The sequence below is a fragment of the Motacilla alba genome, chromosome 3 (genome assembly GCF_015832195.1).
Source record: "Motacilla alba alba isolate MOTALB_02 chromosome 3, Motacilla_alba_V1.0_pri, whole genome shotgun sequence".
NCBI lineage: Eukaryota > Metazoa > Chordata > Aves > Passeriformes > Motacillidae > Motacilla > Motacilla alba.
The window spans coordinates 73,827,350-73,848,477 of record NC_052018.1 but is presented as its reverse complement, the minus strand read 5'-3'; the positions used below and the strand labels follow the sequence as shown (position 1 = coordinate 73,848,477).

Below are 21,128 nucleotides of genomic sequence, written 5' to 3'. Positions count from 1 at the left end.
TTAAGGCTACAGCTATACTTACTTTAATGCCTTCTTTTACTTACTAAGCATTACAAAGGTTTGTTCTAGTACTCATGGGAATGATTCTTGGCATTATGTAAGTGTGGCATACAAAGCAAATGTACAGTGCTTTCTTGTTATATATAAAAAACTTACCTTGGGAAATTAGATGTTAAAAATCATATATTCATACAATTTCATCCATTAAGAAGAGGGAATCTGTTTCAGAGGCTTCATTTTACTAATGGCTGTGTCGTTTATTACAGAATGTCCTGAGTGAAAAGGGGCCCACAAGATCATTGAGTCCAACTCCTAGCCCTGCACAGGACAGCCCCAAGAATCCCATTCTAGTACCTAGCCACTCTCTGGGTGAAGAGCCTGTTCCTAATATCCAATGCAAACCTCCCCTTACACAATTTCTGGCTGTTCCCTCAGGTCACCAAGGAGAAGAGGCTGATTCCTGCCTCTCTGCTTCCCTTCACAAGGAAGTTGTAACTGCAATGAGGTCTCACTTCTGTCTCCTCCAGGCTGAACAGACCAAGTCACCTCAGCTTTGCTTATGTGGCTTCCTTTCTAGGCCTTTCACCATTTTTGTGGCCTTTCTTTGGGCATTATGCTAGTAGTATCAACATTAGCTAGAAAAAAAAAAAATTAGGATAAGCAGTACTAGTGGCACCAGAGAGGTGATGGTACCCAGTGGAATTAAACTGGGCATCTCTCTGTGAGCACCCAGCATAAGAACAGATTCCAGAAAGGAGCATGTGCTCCTTTATCGACATGTCACATAAAGAAGTGTCCTGCTCCTTGAGTAAATAGTGTTTGTGAACAGAAACATCTTGCTCTATTGAAATGTTTAGAATAGCATTAGTGTTTCCTATGTTTCTGAGGAAACGTGATGTTTTTCTTTGCTTCTCTATAATAATTCTTGTCATGGTCTAATCTCTACTTTTCCAAGGGGAATTAGCAGTCAGATATGAAATGCATCCCATGCCAATTAAATAAAATGCACCATCAGTGGAGATAATTTTGTCCTGTGGGACTTAGTCTCATAAGCAGACCAGTAGTTTGTTTATGTGAATTTAATGATATTCCCAGCAAGCCTTGATAAAAATACAAGAATGTACTAGAGGATTGTCCAAATGTACTTTTATTCTGCCTAGTGATATGCATTTATTGATTTGTACTTTCTACCAATGTAATTGCTCGTAGAAAAGTAGGAGCCCAGAGAAATTGTCAAGTTGTTTTCTTCACTGTAGGTGCTATAGGACTCTCCTTTCTTTCTGTGAAATAATAAGCACTGCAATATTCTCAGAAGGATTAACATTTGTATCTGGGGTTTGCCTGCTCTTTGGTCTTGAGGTTAAATACAATTTCCATAGAAATTCTGAAGGCTTGATTGCACTCTGCATGCTCCATAAGAACATGGAATGAATAAAAAGTGACTGGAGCTTAAAGTCATGAATCCTTTTGCCCTTTCTGTCTGTATTATGCTGACTAGTGGGTTTCTCTATGTCTCTATCCTTGTATTTCCCAACTGTGACTCTACTGCAACTTTTAGTATGTAGTTAAGGCTCTGCTGTCAAGGGAATGAAAACTCCAGAAGAGGCTGGGAGCAGAACTTAACCTGTGTGTGCTGAATCTTTCTTGGAGGAGCTAATCTTTTTCTTTGACTAGACAGGAAAGGAACCATATGACTTAGAAAAGTGAAGACGGGTGGATGTAGTGTGAGCATGCTGGGAGTTGAATTTTCCCTGTTTCATCAAAACCTCCAAGCAGTTTTTAATTAAGGTATTTCAGTTACTAAGATGCTGGCCTGGCATAATTTTATTCCTGAAAAATGTCTGTTCCACTTCCCAAGGGAGCTTTGCCTAGTTAGTGGATGACCCATCTCTTTTCATAGGTTTTGGGAAAAGGAGAGGTGAGAAGCAGTGGGACTTGTGCCATAGAGACCAAAAAAAAAAAAAAAAAAAAGCTACAATAAGGTTTCATTTGTCCCTCTAATTAATAAAATGGCTGCTCTGTTTATTTCTGTAAATTTTAATTCATGGCAAAGGAACCTGGTGCCTTGAACTAAAACTCTTAAAAGCCACTTATCTCAATCAGTTAATACTAAATTCTAATGCAAACATAAATAAAAATATGGATTTGTATCTCAATTACAATGCAAGCAGTGAAAAAAGTCCAATTCATAAACAGGTTATATTAATAATTACATAGAAAGGTTAATAAGATAAAACAAACCCAAAGAAAGTCAAGGAATCATTGAATGAGGCCACCCAGCTGCCTGAAATCTTAAGTAAACAGCTGGTGCTTTGAATAAAAACACATCCTCATTTATGATAATATTTCATCTAGAATATATTGGCCTCATTGGCTTCTCCATATATCCACTAAAGTACAGTAGTTTCTTTCCTGCTAACATGTTCATCTTACTGAATCATGAAAGCCTCAGTCTCTTTCTTCTTTTATAGCTTGGTTGACTTTGGAGACCTTTCAGCATCAAATTTTTAACGTAACCACAACAGGGCTTCTCTTTGTAGAATCTGGTCCTGGAACGTGCGGCACATAAAGCACGATGAAGTCGTAGAGATTATACTAAAATATTATTTCTGTCAGTCCTGCGGGGGAGCTACTGTGCCAAGCTCACCACTCAGGGCTGGGGGTGTTGCTTGTCTTCAAAGCCAGCTGCAGCTTCCCAGCTGTAGGTGACCAGCACTGATAGCACACCCTGGGCCCTGTCTTCCTTGGCAAATGCAGGCATGGGGCAGCAGCTTGGAGTGCTGACCCTTTGCCAGCTCACAGCAGCGGCAGCTTGCAGAATCCAACAGCCTGGTGCTGTGTTCTAGCCAAGGCTACTTCCCCCTCAGACCCTTCCAGTCCTGGCTGACTAGCCGCTGGAAGATGCAGTTCAAGGCTTGAGAAGGCACGATGTGTGCCTCCTTGGATGTGAGGCAAGTCAGGTCACTCCTGTGTAAGGTTCCCACTGTAGGAACTGGAGCCACTGGTTCTCTGCTGGTACCAGGTCAAACAAGCAGGAGACATGCCCACTGGGTGCCCAGAGGTAGAAGTGTCACCATGGTGGCTGGCATGTGTGGCTCAGGATTGACAGGGGAAGTCTGTAGTGATTGTTTACCTCATGCAGGCCTGGATACCCAGGGAACTGCACTTAGCTGGCTGCTTCTCCTAAGTGCCTGTAGATATAGTGTGGCCAAATGCTTTTCTGTACTTCAGATGCCCTTGCTTTGTTTTTTGAGGAAATTGTTTTAGTTGAGTATAGTTTGTTTTCTTTTGTTCTTCTGTCTCTAAACTCTTCAGGTATGGCTCTTAGCATAAAATAAGTTTGTGCCTGGTGTGACTTTTACTAAAATCAGCCAAATCTAAGTCTTAAAGACCTTGTCTTTTATCACATGCTAGCTGCTGCTGACTGCAGCATTGTGGAACCAAGCCTGTGGCCTATCGTAAGAGTCATTAATGGTTGTGCTGTTACAGAGCATTCAGTGACCAGGCTATGATACACTGTCATAATTTATACCCCCACCTAAAAACAACTGTTTAGATGTTCTACCTTCAGTGATTATTGAAGAAGGCAACACAGTGAAAGAAAAGGGTAGGCACTCTTATCTCATTTGTTTTAAACATTGTAAACATAGGGAAAATCATAGTGGTTTTTTTTTTTACCTAACCAGTTTATTTCATTTTCTGTGTTTATTTCACTGTGTGTGCTAGGTCTTTGCCCTTGGATTGATCATATGTGCAGTACTTCCTTTAGCAGGAAAAGAAAACAGATAGTATGAGATAAATGGTCTATAGAAATTCACATCTTATTCAGACGTTGGGCTCATTGAACAGTGGAACTGGCCAGGGAGTCTGGATTTAATTCCAAATGTGAAATATGACTTCCAGAGGCCCAGAGAAATTTGGGGGGGTTTTGCCTAATTCTGTACCTAAGAAAATGAGCTACCTCAGCATAAATTGGAGAAATCTACTTCTGTAAGACCTGAGATTCCAGCAATTCCAGCAAACCTGTGTCTTTTCTTCCGAAGTGTGGAGATATAGAAATGTCTGTTGCTTCAAGAGCTGAGCTGTAGTGCCTCTGGACCTGCAAGGCTGGCAGGCCACTTCTGCGGCACTTTCAGGGCTGCATCACAGCTTTTGGCATGAATTTTCATCTTTATCCCACCTGAAAAAGTCTGTTTGTGCAGTTCAAAACTGAGAGTAGTATAAGGAGAAGAGCAGGGAAATGGAAATGCTGAGGTTCTCATTCAAGTTGTCAGCTTTCTTGTGTGATTTTTCCTGCAAGTCAGTTAAATATCCTTTCTGTTTCTTTACTTCTTAGGACTGTTGAAAATGCATCTGAATTTTTGCATCTTGTCAACAAAGGCCTACAGCTGAGAGTCACGCACCCAACACTGGTGCATGCTCATTCCTCTCGCTCTCATCTGGTAGTGACATTGACCATAACCACAGCTGTCTTTGGAGATAACTTTGGTAAGTAGGATGTTACTAAAATAGATCTGGAGCCAGTTGTTTTTAGAAAAACAGTCTGTGGGCTGGGAGGTTTTCATATTGCTTTTTCTTTCTTTTTCCAATGTTTTATACATTCCCTCAGTTCTTTTCCATTTTTCTAACTTCTATGTTCCTTCTTAAATAACAGACCATTTTCCTGTTTGAATGCTACTTGCACTTTCAGTTTCATAAAATCTTAGCACTTTTCTTTACATGCCTTGACTTCCAGAGTTATTGAAGTTTTATTGCATGAGGCAGCTAATGAATAAGTGTTATCAGAAAGTCGTAAGATAAGGTATAAGATAGTAAAGATCTTGATAAGGTACATACTCAAATAAAGTAGTTGAATTACTTAGAATGAATAATTACATGTCATACAAAGTTTGTGGTTAAGCTAACCATAAATTTTAGGGATCATCATATGCTTGTGGTTGAGAAAGAATTAAATTTATTTACTCTCTGCCCTGCAAAGACGTCCTTTAAATTCAGAATCTTTTGAACTGTTAATAATAGGCCACACTGTATGAAAAGACAAAATACTTGTGCTATTTACTATGGCAACATTGATATTTCTGCTTTCCACTACCACACCAAGACTTACCAGTTTATTTGTTGAGGAAAAACTTTCTTTTGGGGCTCTTGGTGGTAACTTTGCTTTCTTTTGCTCATGTTATAATTAAGCTCTCTGCTTTCAGTGCTGTGGTCCATCTCCTTCATACTCTGCAACAACAATATGATTTTAGAAAGTGGGAAATATTTAACATTTTTTCCCTTAGACTGCTATCAGAAATTAAACCAACAGAAAAGCAGAACAAACAGTGCCCTCTCTTACCTATGGGCCTTGCCAAAAGACACAGTTAATTTATAAGTTGCAGCTCCAGCATTCCCTATGTTAACTCTAGTCAGCTCCAGATTCTTGTCAAGTAGACCGATGGTACTTTTTTAAACTCAGTGCTTGCACCATTAGCACAGCAGCCATCTTGTCTGGTCCAGAATTCCCTTTGCCACTTCTAATTGCAGCTACTCCACTGTGCCATGTTGCCTGGCAGCAAAGCTCTGTAGAAATGTCTAATTGTTGTTGAATGCTGACTCTGGCTTTTGACTCACAGCACATAGGTGAAGATGTGCACTGTAAGGAAACAGAGCAGCACTGCAGCTGGGGCCTCACTGCAGCAGTGTGTGACAGCACAGCCTGGCTTGTTCAAAAGGAAAGGATCCTGATTTAAAAGCCAGGTGCCATTGTCAAATATCTCAATGTCAGATACCTTAGTCACTAAAGAAAAAGTTGTAAAGTCTGTGATGTGTTCTGCACCTAAAGCCAGGGTTGACAAGCCAGCACTTCTTCAGGTTTGATTAAGGTATTTTAGCATTTTGATCAGTATTATCTGTTGTTTGAGGAGAGCTGTTTCTTTATTTCATTGTCTAAAACTTAAGAGAAGTGGGAACACTTAGTTTGACACTGTAAGGCCTGAAGCCATTTATTCTGTGTAAGCCAACACAGCTGCTCTGCCTACACTGTGAAGAGCTGGCTCATGGTTTAGCAGCAGCCTACTTGGAGAAGTACAGAGCTCTGTAATGCAAGTCAGTCTGCTTCTTAGTCAAGTTTTGCAGTTGGAAACTTTCTACTATTCCAGCTAGAACTCTGTAAGCGCCCAAGGAGGTCTGTTGTCTCTATGACCTGTAGCAGAATATGTGCCTTTTATTCTTTTGTTCTTTCAGAGAGAGAAAGAAAGAGATAGATGAAAACCAAAACACTAAGAGAAAAATAAAAACAACTGCTTTGGGAAATCCATTTTGCATATATTCCTGCTAAGCTAATGTGAAAGCAGCTTTCCCAGACAGTATTTGTTTTCCTTCCCAGCAAAGAGAGAAAGCCAGATGCTTCTGCTGAGGAAAGATACTAGTAGGTAACCAACCTGAACAAGTGGAAATTACACTATTGAGGTTAATAGCTCATCATGTGGAGATCTTGCACTGGGATATGAGGGCTGAAGGAAGCCTAGGGAGAGCAGCAGCAAAGGACAAAATAGAAGAGGCAGGATAAGGTTTTTTGGGTTTTTTTTTGCCAGAGCACCAGCAGGTGATGTTTCAAATACATAGAATTTGTTTTCAGAGCCTACTGCTCCCAAGCATCTGAAATTGCACTTTGGTTGCGATCAGTCTAAAGCTTTTTAAAAAAGCCTCTTTAAAGTCCTTACTGGACTCCCATTTCTTGTTTTCCACACAGATGTGTCAACAATGGGGATATTGGATACAACACAATCTACACCAAAGCTTGTTACCAGCTGGTATGATCAGTTTGATGAGTAAAACTTTAAATAAGATAGAAAAAGTCATTCAGCCTGCCTGTGCCATGGATTCTGTTAGAATAGCCTGAAGCAGCAGATACTGTACATCACCCTTTTGATGCCCCATTTTTTCCCCACCTCAATTTTCAGTGTCAGTGAGAAGCTCTCTTTTGTTTTTTTTCCATTAATCAGGTACTTTATGGGAAGATGAACAAACCAGTCAGAGACTAAATAAAGAGGCTTCCTTCACCTTTCCACAAAAATTGAGAGAAAATAAATCCACCTCTTCTTCCAGAGCCTCTTCACCGGTGCAGCTTGAAGCAACTGAGAAAATGAAGCTAGTGAAAACGAGACTGCAGCTGGTGGACCTGGCTGGGAGCGAGTGTGTCGGTAAGTGAGTGTGTCTGTTCGTGGGCATGGATCTAGATTACAATAAATGCCTTAGTTCTTTATGGAGGGGTACATGCTGCTCACACAAGGGTGGTTTGAGCCCACAGATCTTGGCATAAACAAAATTTTGAGGGCTGATTGATCCGGTTTTACACTGGTATAGTTTAACTCAAAGAATGGCTGTATAAGCTTGAAATAAGCCCAGGACAATTACCCATATCATAGATACACTATTTGTTCAGACTGCTTTTATTAGGCCTGTTTTCCTATTCTGAAAATTAGCATGTCTTTGGTACAAAAATGTTTAAAGGGCATAAATTATTTAAATATTACAAATATCTGTAATAATTATTATCACCATGTGTGGATTTTTCTGCTTTATTATGGAAAAAGTCTTGGAGGAAATTAGTGTTGAAAAGATAATATTGTTTTCATTGTTTCTTCAAAGCATTTTCCTCCTGCCTCCTCTATGCACACAATAATTTCAAAAACTTGATTATTTCCTAAAGGACAAGCTTTCTTACCAAGAAAAACCGTGCAGCCAAATGTATCATTCCAGAAATAATGTTTTGAAAAGTGAACCAGTATTATGAAAGAGTCTTTTACTTTACTGCCAAGAATTCTTGCTGTTGCTCACTGTTAAACTTTTGTTCTACAGAGAAACCTAATATAATACATTATTTTTTCATTTGCTCTAAATGCTGAAAACATGTAATTGAGCAACGGGGCGTGTGTTTGTTCTCTCAGTTAAACCAGGACAAACATTTCCTTGGTTTGGGGCTCAGCAGGCCAGATCCTCCAGTGAAGCCAGAAGAGCTGTGCTCACATCAGTGTTAGATGGGTTAGTTAGTGGCCGACTGACCTCTGTCATCAGATGTGCTAGTGGACATACTCTGCTGAAAGTGAGGGCAGTGTTACCTCGTAATTGTTTTAAAATGTGGGCAAATCTAAGTGAGCAGCAGTGCCTCAAGCTTCTCACACACTGCAGCACTGTTGGCTCTAGAGCTGGCCTGGGTCATTTGCAGCATTTACAAGCCAATTTGTCCCTTTTCAGCAAACTGTGTTTCACTTTGAAAACTCAGTGAAATGCTTTGTCAAAGTTCATCTAACCAGATGCAGATAATGAGCAGTTTAAACAGGTATCCCCTCCCCTATTTGCAGTTTTCTCCTTTAGGGGGATAACTGTTATCCCAGGAGTCCACTTTTCCTTGATATATAAGCAGCCTGAGGATGGCTATATGTATAATGACCCCATTAAAGTTACCTGGAGATTCAGCCTATCTTGGATTGTTATCCACCCTTTGACAGGATCTTCCTAACTCTTCTGCTCTGTTTCTCTCTGACAACTGGAGACTACCACTCTAACCTCATCCTCTCCCACCATCACAGTTCTACAGCTCTCTCTGTCCAGACTCCTGGGGTTTTTGCTATTACTGTACTTTTTCACATTTCCCTCTTGAACTCCCCTTTGCTAGAAAATGCTGGCCTAAGGGGAAAACAAGATCTCTAGCTACTCCCTGTACCTGTCTTGAGAGATAGGAGAGTAGGCGGTAGAGAAAGCTGTTGGCCTCATCTGATCCCACTGTCATCAGCTCTGCCTGACATGGATCATGTGCTCTGGGTAAGAAGTGACAGAGGGTGTATCTGTACCTCATCCACTATCCTCAAGAAAGCTTGAATTTGAATAATATGATGCTAACTGCTAATACCAAATTTCTCTTTCCCAAATGGCAAAGGTAAGGACAGCAGGAATTAATTACTCTTAACTGCAACCTTATCCAGACTGATCACAGAGTTGAGCTTGCAGCACCTCTTTGAATTGGTGCAATGTGTTGCATAGACCAAACCTTTACTGTGTTGCTCAAGGGCAGCATAGCTACATACAGCCATGCTGGGTGGGTGGTAGAAGGGCATTGTTTTCCTTTATCTATTTCCTTATAGCAAATCATGTCATAAAACACCACTCCACAGTCTTTGATGAACCCAAGCACTTCACATTTATGGCTGTTGTACAGTTTTCTCTCTGCAGCTTGTGCCATCAGTGCCTCTTCTGTTTTTCCAAAGGGATAAAGACGGGGCAGCTAACTATTATAAAAAATGTTGCAACAAAACAGGCTTCTCTTTGGGGCCATTGTGGACTCGTGTTTTCAAAAGAAGTGTTGTCTTGTCTGATCTGAAGGTGCTCCTACTTTCTTGGTTCTTTGTTCTTAATACATATGGAGCAAAAATTGCATTGTACACCTGCAGAGATCAACTTTAACATGAGATGCTTTGGACCAGCTGTAGACATTGAATCTTCTTCAACCTTTCCTCCATATTACAGTTTTGAAGCAGATGTGCTTAGTGTTAGCAGTGCCTTTTTCTACACCGTACCAGGTATGTCTGGAGTGACAGGGGCAGCACTGAGAGAGACCTCCTTCATCAACCGCAGCCTGTCCGCCCTGGCCGACGTTCTGGGAGCAATAGCAGAGCAGCGAGCTCACGTCCCATATCGGAACAGCAAACTTACACATCTGCTTCAGGACTCCGTAGGTGAGGAATTATTCTGACTCTTGTTCAATGATATAGATTTATTCTACTGGTTTTTTCTCTCCTTTTCTGTGTAAAACTAGAAGATGAGCTTATACTCCTTGCTTGAATGTGCCCTTTATTTCAAAGACTCTGGCTCACGAGAGTGGGAGTACACAGTGACAGTTCTGAACTTCTGAATCAGGCTAAACCTTGCTGTTTCCAAAGCTCAGTTGAAGAACAACATCCCAAAATGATCGTGTAAAGGGTAAAAGTTGCATTTCACCAGTGTTTCCTGTGAGGTATAGTTTAAAAGTTAAACTTCAATCTTTAGTACTACAGGGTGTGTGTGTGTGTATATGTGTATATATATATATATATATATATATATATATATATATATATATATATATATATATACACACACACACACACATACATACACCTGCTTGCATATTCCTTAACATTGTGCCCTGTAGCAGCAAGACAAAGGAGGAAGACTAGACATGGCACTGTGCTACAATTTCCTTTTGTGTTGGGGTCACTTCCTGTTCTTTAGCTCCTCATCAATGCAGAAGCAGTTTTAAACCAAGTGTTATGGCTGCAGTAATGTCAGATTTGTGTCCGTATGGATAGTACATTAGTTCATTTTTCTTCAGCCAGAAAATATTAGCCCTTATGCTTTCAATCTCCAGTTCAAGGCATTGACAGTGAATGAGGTAACAGTTCTTCAGAGTTTCTAAAATACTATGAATTTTTTGCTTAAGCTTTGATTTTCACTTAGTATTGGAGTCCCTACTGTGAAAGGGGAAAGCCAAAAAGAGAGGTGAGAGCTATGTTGTATGGGCGCTCAGCCTGATTTTAACTAAGTCTGTTGTATGACTTTGGTGAAGTGTTCAAAATGGCCATTTTTTCCTTTGTTAATCATTGTCTATAAACTTCAAGTCTGTTTTGTTTTATCGCCACACAAGCCATTTTGCCATTACCCCAAATTTACAAATATTTGACAGAACTTAAATAAGTGTGCAGAGCCATAACATACATGATGATTAACTAATGAAGCTAATAGGGAAAAAAATGTACTTTACAAATTGTGAAACACTTGGGGGCAAATGTCATATTGTTAGATATAGACTGCCCATGCAGGAGCTGTCTGTTTCAACAGCCTTTTTTCAGGAGCAGTCTTCTGCTCCATGAAAGCAATGGTAACCTGTGCTCACTCTTGTGTAGAACAGCATGGTAACAATGTATAACTTAATGAAAATAATGAGACAAATAAGTATGTTTTGTCTTTCCCCTGCTTTTAGGAGGTGATGCCAAACTGTTGGTGATGCTGTGCATCTCTCCTGGCCAAAAGTACTTAACAGAATCAATGCAGTCTCTGGGATTTGGAACTCGTGCTCGGCAAGTTCAGAGAGGACAAGTCAAGAAAAAAAATTTCCCAGTGCCGAGTAAAGGAAAATAAAACCTAAGACGCCTGTGGATTAAAGTATCATTAATGAGTTCCTCAGACTGAAATGTATATTGTTGTCCTTAAGTCATTCTTTTAGATATCAACTGCCAGATAAAATAAACAATCCTCAACATGGCATTAGTAACCAATAAACCTGCTAATGATGTTCTTGCTCCAAAGATAACAGCAAATATTGTCAACAGCTACCCACCACGGTGGAATGGTAGAGAAATAAACTGGCTTTAAGACGTAGCTTTGGTGATGTGTTTCTTTAATTCTACTTGCCCTAAGTCAACAGGGCCCTGATTTAGGGTGGTTTGCTTGTGACAGGCCAAGGGTGCATTCTGTCTTCTCAGTAGAAGTCAGGAGTCTAAATATCATTCCAGTGCTTCATAGCAGCAAGTGAAATACGTTCTCCCAGCTTGTATTAAAATGAGACACATCATTTTTTGACTGCTCTTCTATCTGGCAGGGATGGGGTCATTCCTAATGCACTAGCAACAGGTAGGAGTGTAAAGGAACCCATGAGCTGTACTGAATGGAGTTTTGTTCTCTGGTTTTAGGTAGGAAATAATGGCATTACTGAGATGGAGAAAAATAAGTAAGGCTATATCTGTTATCCCTCTGGAATGTAGCTTAGAAAGCAAATGAGGGATTACACAACTTTTTGAAAACACACTTAAGTTAAATAGTTGGAATGAGTCCCAGCTCTGCTGAGTTCATTAAACCCACAGCTTTGCCTGTTTAGGGGATATTTTTGCTTCATGAATGCTGAGAGGCCCTGAACTACAGATCCTAATGGGACCCAACTTGTACAACTGTTGTAGTAATCTGGCCTACTGTTTCACTTGCATTCTGAAGCAAGTTAAACACATCACAGCCTTGATGCTGTGCCTTCAGGTTAAAAAAGGATAACCATGCAAATAAAACACCAAACACCAGCTTTTGATATGCATTTGTCACCTGCAAGAGGCTTTCACCCTTTTACACCAAAGGTGAGACAACATCATGCAGGGTTTGTGAATGAAGGGACACTGGGAGAAGTTTCAAGAAGTTTAAGCAATGTTAGATGTGAGAAGTAGGTCCAAGGTGAACAATTGGGATCAAGCAACATCTGATGTGTTCTGTGCAGTAAATTATTGCTCAGCAGAGGCCTCAAGAGCCACTCTTAATTTTTTTTCCACCAGCAATTACTCTGCCCCTAGACTGGGAGAGAGGTCGTTGTTAGGTCACTGCAAGAAGGCTTAAATTGCAGTGGCCTGCCCCAAAAGCTGGAGTTTATCGTACTCCAAGTCACTTAACCTTCACAAGCACAAATATTTATCCAGAGATTATGTAGCATACTATTATTGGAATTTCACCCTTGAATATATAACAGCTGCTGTGTTGCTTGCAGTGCTCTGGTACTCAGAACATAAGTATTGAACCAGAGATCTGTAATAACACTTGCTTTCCTAAATAATGTCATGAGGGTAAAAAAAGCCTTCACTTTACCTGATTCCAGCAGTAACAGAGGGGTAGAAAACAAATCTGGCCACTGGAATTTAGGAAGCTGAGTGGTCAGTTAAACAATCTCAGGTGAGAAAGTGCCAGAGCGAGGAATGTCAGCCTGGTAAACAGAATGCAGGAGCAGCTTCAAGCTCACCTTAGACTCTGGACAGCCGAGTTACTAAAGCAGCCTGGATTACAGCTCAAGGAGAGGTAACAAGGGCTGATTCCACCAGTAGTTAAAAGTAAGTTCAAGTATTTTAAGGGTGTGACATTTTAAATTGTTACACAGAAGCACAACTTGCCATGTTCTTTCTTTTCTTTTTCTGAAAAACTGCCCTTCAAAACTTTGGATTTATTTATAACCTTTGTTGTAGGAGAAAAACAGCAGTACTTATTGAAGCAGAGAAATAAACCCTTCAAATATGAGCAAAAAGGTAAAGTTTCTACATTAACATTAACTCTGCCAAACTGAGTATGCAGCATTCCCTACTCCTGTTTTCCTTGTCAGCATAGCATATCGCTCACTGTTTGACCTGCACGATGGAGTGTACAGGATATGCAGGGCAGCAGGGTTAACATTTTGTTCTAACAACCTTCAGGTTTGGAATTTCCTGGGTTAGAGAGATGTGATTGCTCAATCCCAGTGTCAGAAGGGAAGAAGGGTAAAAGTTGTAAGGGTGAAATGGCTTTACTCATGTGTCTAAGCTGAATTGCCTTCTGTCCCAAGAGTCACCCAGGCCTGCCAAAGGAGGATATTCAGACATGTAACTTATGTCTTGGGGAGCAAGCAAAATAGCATATGCAAGTCCCTGTACTTCTTTGCTGTCATTTTTCATTATTTAGATCTTTCATGCTTTGAAATTACATCTGTTTTAGAAAAGCAGATGTGACAGATATTCACAGAGCTGATCTCAAGGTTTCCCTCATTGACTAAAGCCTATCCTGATAAAGCAGTCCGCACTGTCTTGGCACTGTCAAGCTGAAACACACATACCAACGCTGGGAGAAAGAAAGAAAGAAAAGTGATGTTTGCAAGAATTCTGAAATATTGAGATAGAAGGGCATAAGCACCAGGGAAAAGGTCGTTGTTTTTAAGAGTGCCCTCGTAGTCTATATGCTAAAACAGCTTTGCTCTCTTCAAGGGCAGGGGCACAAATGAGAGTTAAAACAACATAAATCAGGAGAAGATCCTTTCAGTGAAGTCTGTGAGTGCATAATGCAGCATTCAGCTGGTGCTGGTGTCTTGGGGCACTGAAGCTGGAGCACTCTCAACCCTGCTTCAGACAAGTCCTGGGTCACTGTCTCAGAGTACTGCTCAGTTTAGAGGGGTGCTGTTTCCTATCCATGATCCACATGCCTTGGTGGCAGCCAACATGTTAACCTTCCACTGCTGGGCTCTCATTCTCCTCCCCTGGGCCCCAACTTTCTCTTGTGACATTTCAGTCCATGCTCACCTATGTCACACTCGCACTGTCCCCTGGCTGGCCTTCGGAAATAGGCACACATCCACATGATGCTGCAAGGCACCACAAACCCCAGCTACCCATGGGGCTGGCCTTCGGGAGCTCCTCTTGAATTTATGCAGCTTCCTGTAGAGGAGCTGAGCAAATAAGTTCAGCAACAGTATCCAGAATCCTCCAGCTCTTCCTCAAAGAGCCTGCCCACTGCAGAAACTGCAACAAACACACGAGAATTTGCTCTCGTGAATACTTTTGGTACTCAGCATCCTGGTTTGGTGTTCAGGTGGCCAAGCAGCCAATGGTGTGAAGCCCGACCAGCACAGCACCTGCCTGGCAGGCCCAGGGTCCCACAGTCATGCAGATGTACCCCGGAGCACCTTATTTAGAAGTGGAAGCATCCTCCCAAAAAGCAGAAACTTTAGATCCACTTCAAAGACAAATCTTTGAGCTCCTGTCTCTCCCAGTACATGTGAATGCTCTGGCTGGAAGGTCATTTAGCAGATCTGGAGATAGGGCAAGGAAAATGGGACTCCACCAGACCAATCCCCAAGGCCTAATAGCAGCAAGTGCTTGTCTAAGGTAATATACACAGACATGTGTACATGTAAACCTATACAAAGGTAGCAGAAATCTAGATTTATCTAGAATCACACAATTACCTTTAAAGTACAAGTCTAAAATTTGGCCCAAAAGTACAGTTTGGTGCCCACATTTCTCTGTGGATTTATCATTACAGACTGAATTTATCAGCTGAGGTTGGTGGTTGGCCTTCCTGCCAAAGGAAAGGGATTAACAGGATAGATCCACTTTCAGCAATAACTCTGCCTCCCAGTCTATCAATGGAGTCCAAGCAAAGAGTTTAGAGCACCAGCTCTCAGTTTGCCACAGCCAGGGAAACTGATTGCTCAAGGACTTAATCTTGAAGAACATACAAGTGCTGTGCAGGGTTTTCACGTATGTTTTTCAGCCTTGAACCCTACCGTGCCTGCCCAGCTCTGCAGTGCTGGTTCATGTGCCTCTCAGCCTTTGTAATCTCTCCCCAGCTCCCTTGCAGCAGTCAGCTTTCTGAACAGGGCAAGGTTGCATGAAATAAGGCAGAGCAGCTCACGTGGCAAAGCAGCAGGTCTCCACCAGTTCTCTCTGAAGATGTTTTACTTGGCACCTGCAAGGTACATCTTTGTGCAGGGCAGTTCACCATTTTTTTAGCTTTGAGTGCTAAACCCACACTGCAGTTGAGAGCACTGTGCACCCTCTCCAGATAAGCCCTTAATCTTCCTCATCACCTAGGAACACTCTTATCAGCAGAGCCCCAGAAAGCACTGTGATCCACCATTGCTTAAGAGAGCTGCATATCATCACCGGGTTAAAACAAACCAGTAATCAAGCCAGACAGTGTTTTTAGCCCACTCTTAAACAAAACCTTGGCCTACGCTGACGTTTGAAAATTATATATTTAATTTCCATGTGTGGCTTCATGATTTGGCAGCAGCCACAAAGAAAGTCTGCTTTTAGCCAGGCTAGAAAAAACCATAATCAGCATTGGAAGGTTCACAAAAAATTGTTATTAAATTGCTGATTCCATTTTATGAAGCACTTTTCCAAACCCTTGCAAAATGTGAGGAACAGGCAGAATGAAGCAGTTACTGGAAAAGGCTCTTGGCTCTTGCTAAGAAGAAACAGTCACAAGCTGATGGGCTTGCAATTCCCTTCCAGCCAGAAGAAGCAGCAGCATCTGATCATGGAGGAGCAAACAGGCCCAGAGTGCAGGGATGACAAAGGTTCCACAGCCTTTCACAAAACCAACTTGGCAATTAAACAAGGACATTAATCATAGCCCCAGCCAGGTCAAAATGCCACATATCATATAATGGAGGGCACAGGGGGATCTAATTGAAGGACACAAGAGGGAGGAAACATTGCCTACAACTATTTTTGCCCTCTTGTACACACACTTGTATCAAACCAGGTTTTATCTTGCAATGCATCTTCCTCTTTTGATTTTGTTTATTTTTTTTTAAATCTAAGATTAAATTTGAGCCTTCTTGAATTGATGCACATATCTCATGAGATTAGCACATCTTATCCACAGATTTTCAGGCCTAAAGTTGCACCTCTGCTCATTTCCCTGGGGAACCTCAGTTAGTCAAATTATCACCCCCCTCTTCTCCCAACTCCTCTAGCTTCATTTTTGCAAGTATCTCCTCCATCATGTATCCCCTCTTACTCTTTCTGTTACATGAAATTGCTATCCTGCCTGGGATGAGTCAGTACCCAGCAGTTCACTTAAAAGCAGCACCAGGAGTGCTTTTCCTTTTCATTTTCCTCTGGACTTTACTAATTACTTGTGTCCCTCTTCTACATAAAACAAGACAAAACAAATAAACCAAAGGCACCACCAACAAAAAAGACCCACCCCACTACTATAAAAAGTTTTGGAAGCCACACCAGAAGCTTTGAATTTCCAAGAGGCAGAATAGGATAGCTCCTCCCTCACTTCAGATGTCTGGGTTTTTTGTAGCAAGAGCCTCCTCTATCTCCTTCTGAGCACGCACACATACACATAGACTTTGCCCACTGCTGTCTCTGAGCTGTTGTTTTAAACCATACAAGCCTCAGGAAAAACACACAACTCAATTCAGAAATGGGAGCATTTTGCAAGGCAACCGATACACTAGTGAGCACTGCTTCTTTAGGCTTTAATCCTGGGCCTCCAACAATTCCAGACTTTTGGCCAAGCAGCACCTATGTTCCTATCACAATCTGCATTACACATGCCCTGATAAGTTTTGTTTGCATTTGAGATCCAGGTTCTTTTCTCCTGACCCATGTCCCACATCCACCCCAAGGCAGGTGGATGCACACACTCATCCATGTGCTACCTAAAAAGGAGGTAGATGAGGAACCCATGCTGCTCTGATGGGCTCTGCTGCCAAGGCTGAATCCATGGAAAAAGGTTAGCAGGTATTTACCATGCCAATGTTCAGTATCTCCTAATGCAACCAAGCTTAGGCAGTCAGATCTGATGAGTTATTTCACAGCGTCTTTCTCTTGGGAAGCACTTCCCAACAGAGACAGGACAAAGTTCACAAGAGGCATTTTGATACTGCCGTGTCTAAACAGGGACACCTCATGGAGATGGCACAGGGTTCAGCCCAGAGGGACAACAACCCAGGTGTTGGGAAGGTGCCAGGCAATGCAACAGCCTCTGCCTGGGCTGTCTCCAGTGAAGACAAGGGGCCATAAAGGGCACTGTACCTCTGGCCAGCCCCCACTGATGCTGCCTTATGGAGAGATGTGCCCAGTCTCTGTCCAAAGAAAGGCTGACTTCTGCTTCCTTACCAGAATCTGGTTTACCTGCTAGATTCGGCATAACACTTGCAACAGCAAGGGGCAGGATGTGACTGTGATGCCTGAACACAAGAAGCTGTACCTGCAGTTCAGCAGCATCAGCTTTTTTGTTTTGCCCACGAGAACAAGGAGAGAGGACTTCTGATGGACACTTTGATGTGGGCACCACCTGGCTGTAAAAAACTCACAACAGCCACCTTAGGGATGTGGGATGCAAGCAATAGGCCTACAGTTTTCCAGCAGAAGTGGGCCTATGTTAAACCCTTCTTAGGAGCTTTGTCCCATAAACCCAGACACACCAAAATGTCACAGCCTTTGCAGTCCCAGCTGCATGTCATGAGCTCAGTTCCTGTGGCATACAGACAACAGGCAGAAGAATTGGTGAATAACAAAAATGTTAAAACGTGCAGTTGCATGGGGACATGGAGCAGAGGACAATAAGCAAGCTGCCTGCACATTCCCAGGAAGGATCCTGGTAAAGAAATCTTCCCAAGTTACACAGCAGGGAAATGTAACACCTGGGGAAGCTGAGCGCACAGGTGCTGCTCCTGATCCTTGCATCACCAGGACTGCACCCATTCTGGTTGTGGACCTTGTATGAGCTTAGAGGTAACTACAGGTATTACCTCAGGCCATATTCAGGCCAACAGAGCAGCTGCTCTCACCACTCGTATTTCTCCATCCACCTCCTCTTACTGAAGGTGAGTACTCCTGCTGTGTCTCTCCTGAAGTGAGCCCTGCACTGCCATGGCATGGTGAGGTGGTCCCTCTGCAGAACATCCTTGCCAAGACAGGGAAGGGGTGGTGCCACTGAGGATTGTTTGCAGGCAAGTCTGGTGATGCACGAGGCAGGAACAACTGCCTTTGCCCAGAACATGGCCTTGGAGAGACCAGCCAAGCACAGAGGATCCCAACATCCCCAAATGCTCTGGGAGAGCCAGAGGAGGTTACACACTACAAGGCCAGGCATGGACAGCACACAGGAGTCCTGCAGCCAGGTGTGCTCTGGGCCACACACAGTGTTACAGTTACAGTGTGGTGATGGGAAACTTGAAGGCAAGGCAACCTCACCACAGATGCAAGAAAGCAAAAGTATCCAGCATCAAAAAAGGCCAGAGACTTTTGGACACCATCTGCTTCCCAAAAGGAGTGAAAGGGAAACATGGAAAATGCCACAGGGTCCTGAGGGAGCTCTGATAAAGTAATGGCAGGCACGAGATAGTGGAGGTGCCATGACACTGACTCACACAAATGTTGACTCACTGAAGTCCTGAAAACAACCCTGGCAGATCAGATTTCATTGGCACTTAGCACCATGAAGCTGAGGTCTCATCCTCACTGCTGAGATTTTGCCAGATCCCGGCCAGAGTCTCAGCTTAGGCATCTGCTTTTGACAGAGCAGGTCTGAGAGCCCCCTAAAGAAGGGCCTCAGTGTCTCTCATCCACTCTCACCAAGTGGCACTGCCACCAGGCCAGTCCCTACAGGTGTCCCACTGCTACATCCTGCTGTCCCCTTCACCCAGCTGCTCACGCTGCCAGGCATTTGTGGCCCACATCCAGACAGGGCTGCTCCCAGTTTAGACCCAGCAATCACAGCACATGTGCCCTGAGACAGGACACCGTCGGACAATTGACATGTTTGAGGCCAAGGTCCTCTGCAGCCCAAAAAACCAGGACTGCAGAGCTGTTCTCACAGGAGAATCCCAAGCTCCAGGCAACACAAGAGACACATATGGGATAAAATAAGGGCAATCGTGAGTAAAATAAGCCCTGGCCTAATTATGCAGTGAGCACAGAAGACCTAACAAGGTCCTAGTTACTGCTGCCCTCACCCCATGCCATTGCTGCCTGTAGTCCTTGCAAGTTATTCCTTACATCACCACATCCCAGGGAAGAGTCAGCACTTTCACCATTAGGAAACACCAGCATCTAATATGGCTCTTAGAATGAACAGCATTTGGAAAAGACTAGGAAGCAAACAAGCCCTACCCCATTATCCCAGCAAGGCTCTTCTTATTTCTCTCCTGGGAATCCACAGGACCACGACACTGGAGCCTTCTGGTCGCTTCTCCCAGAGCTTCTACTGAACCCTTCTCTCACTTGGCTCTTTGCCTCAGAAAGACAGCTGATTTCCTGTGCCTTGATTGCCTTCCTCTGCAGCACCCTCCGCCTGGACCTGCTACCAGCTGCAGCAAGTTACACACCTGAGCCACTAAGGAACACTTTGTGGTCCCTGCTGTCAGGTGTAAGAGCATGACTTAGAAATGCAGAAACCACTTAACACTCCTCCACACCTGGGATGTCATCACTTCACTGTCCCTGCTGTCACCATGCCTTGTGGGGATCTCTGGTTTAACCATTCATCCTGAAATGGGAAGAATCTGTACTTGGAGCTTTGTGGGCACCCACTTGGAGTTAGAGAGGCAACTCTGAGCTAAGGACTGCCTCAATGAAGCAGGGCCAGAGTGGTAGCAGTAGCAGTCTGAGGCAGCAGCTTTGAGGAGTCTTTAAAGTTTGTTAACCTTAAGGATACTGGGTGTCCAAAAGCTCAGCTGTGTCCTTGGGAAAAAGAAGTCTGTAAGAGCTCCTTTCTGCCTGTGTTAATCCTGAAAACAGGTTAAAGTTGACACTGTGGCTGTGGAGCTCTCCCTAAGTTTGCCTAAGCTGCCCTATGTTTTTCAGTAGTAATGCTGAAAATTTTGGAGCTCAAATGGGTTTGTGCTGAAGCAGATTGGAGAGCAATGGTTTGTACCCTCTCTTTTTGCAGAGCACATGTTAAGTAAAGTCATACCAGCTGCTCCCACAGCAAACCCTGCTGCTCATCCTGCTGCAGGATGTGGCTATAGCTGAATGCCAGGGCTGCCAGCCAGGCTGGGCTGGGACAGGCCAGGGGCACAGCTGCTCCAGGGGAGCTGTCCACACTCCTAGTCTCAAGGCATTGTGCAAGTGTGGGCTTGGATCTAGATGTTCCAACATTTACCTGTACTCGAGGCTCTCTATTGCCCTTCTGGCATGGGCCCCTTAAGCACTCCTATTGCCAAATTTTCCCTTCAGCCAGGTATGCTGCAAAGCATTCCTTGTTTTCCTTCTTATGCGGAAGCATGATTTAGGGACCAGGGTTTCCAAAGAAAACCTAGAGCACTGCAACACCTGCACACATGTGTGGACAAAGCTGGCAATACTAACACCATCCCCTGCCCCCAGGTGCCTCGCCAGCCTTAATGCACCCACTCTGGTGACTGCCACGTCCTTCCTGACCATCCCAAGAACAGGAGCTCCCAAAAATGCATCACATAATCCAATAGCACTTTAACATACAAGTTATGAGAGCCCTCTCTTCACGTCTGACTAGAAAGACCATAGGCAGAACGTTCGCATTAGCCACAGAAAGACCACATGGGCAGAAAACCCTCCCTGACAGCAGTAGTGGTGCACCATGTGCGCCAGAGGAGAGGAGTGGGACACTGCTGGTGTCACTGATCCTGCAAACACAGAGGGTATAAGGATCCACTTCAGGGAACAATACAGGTAAAATCCAGGCTGGCTTCCCATGCCTCTCCCATACACCCAGAGAACCATTTCACCCTAGAGATAAGGAGTGCAGCTCATAAGCCAGACAGGGAAGATTTCAATACCACTGTCAGTAACAACAACAAACTGCATCTCAGTCCTTATTTCCAACAG

At 43.2% G+C, this 21,128-nt stretch overlaps 1 protein-coding gene across 3 annotated transcripts in view; it reads left to right on the top strand.

Moving 5' to 3' along the window:
- KIF25 (kinesin family member 25) overlaps positions 1–11,397 on the top strand; it is a 41,207-nt gene extending 29,810 nt beyond the window's left edge. For all 3 annotated transcript variants that reach the window (XM_038133198.1, XM_038133197.1, XM_038133199.1), the window contains 4 exons: positions 4,337–4,488; positions 6,987–7,184; positions 9,561–9,716; positions 11,000–11,397. In XM_038133198.1, the coding sequence (XP_037989126.1) occupies positions 4,337–4,488; positions 6,987–7,184; positions 9,561–9,716; positions 11,000–11,157 (664 nt within the window). In that variant the 3' untranslated portion in view covers positions 11,158–11,397. The remainder of the gene's footprint in view (positions 1–4,336; positions 4,489–6,986; positions 7,185–9,560; positions 9,717–10,999) is intronic.
- The last annotated feature ends 9,731 nt before the right edge of the window (positions 11,398–21,128 follow it).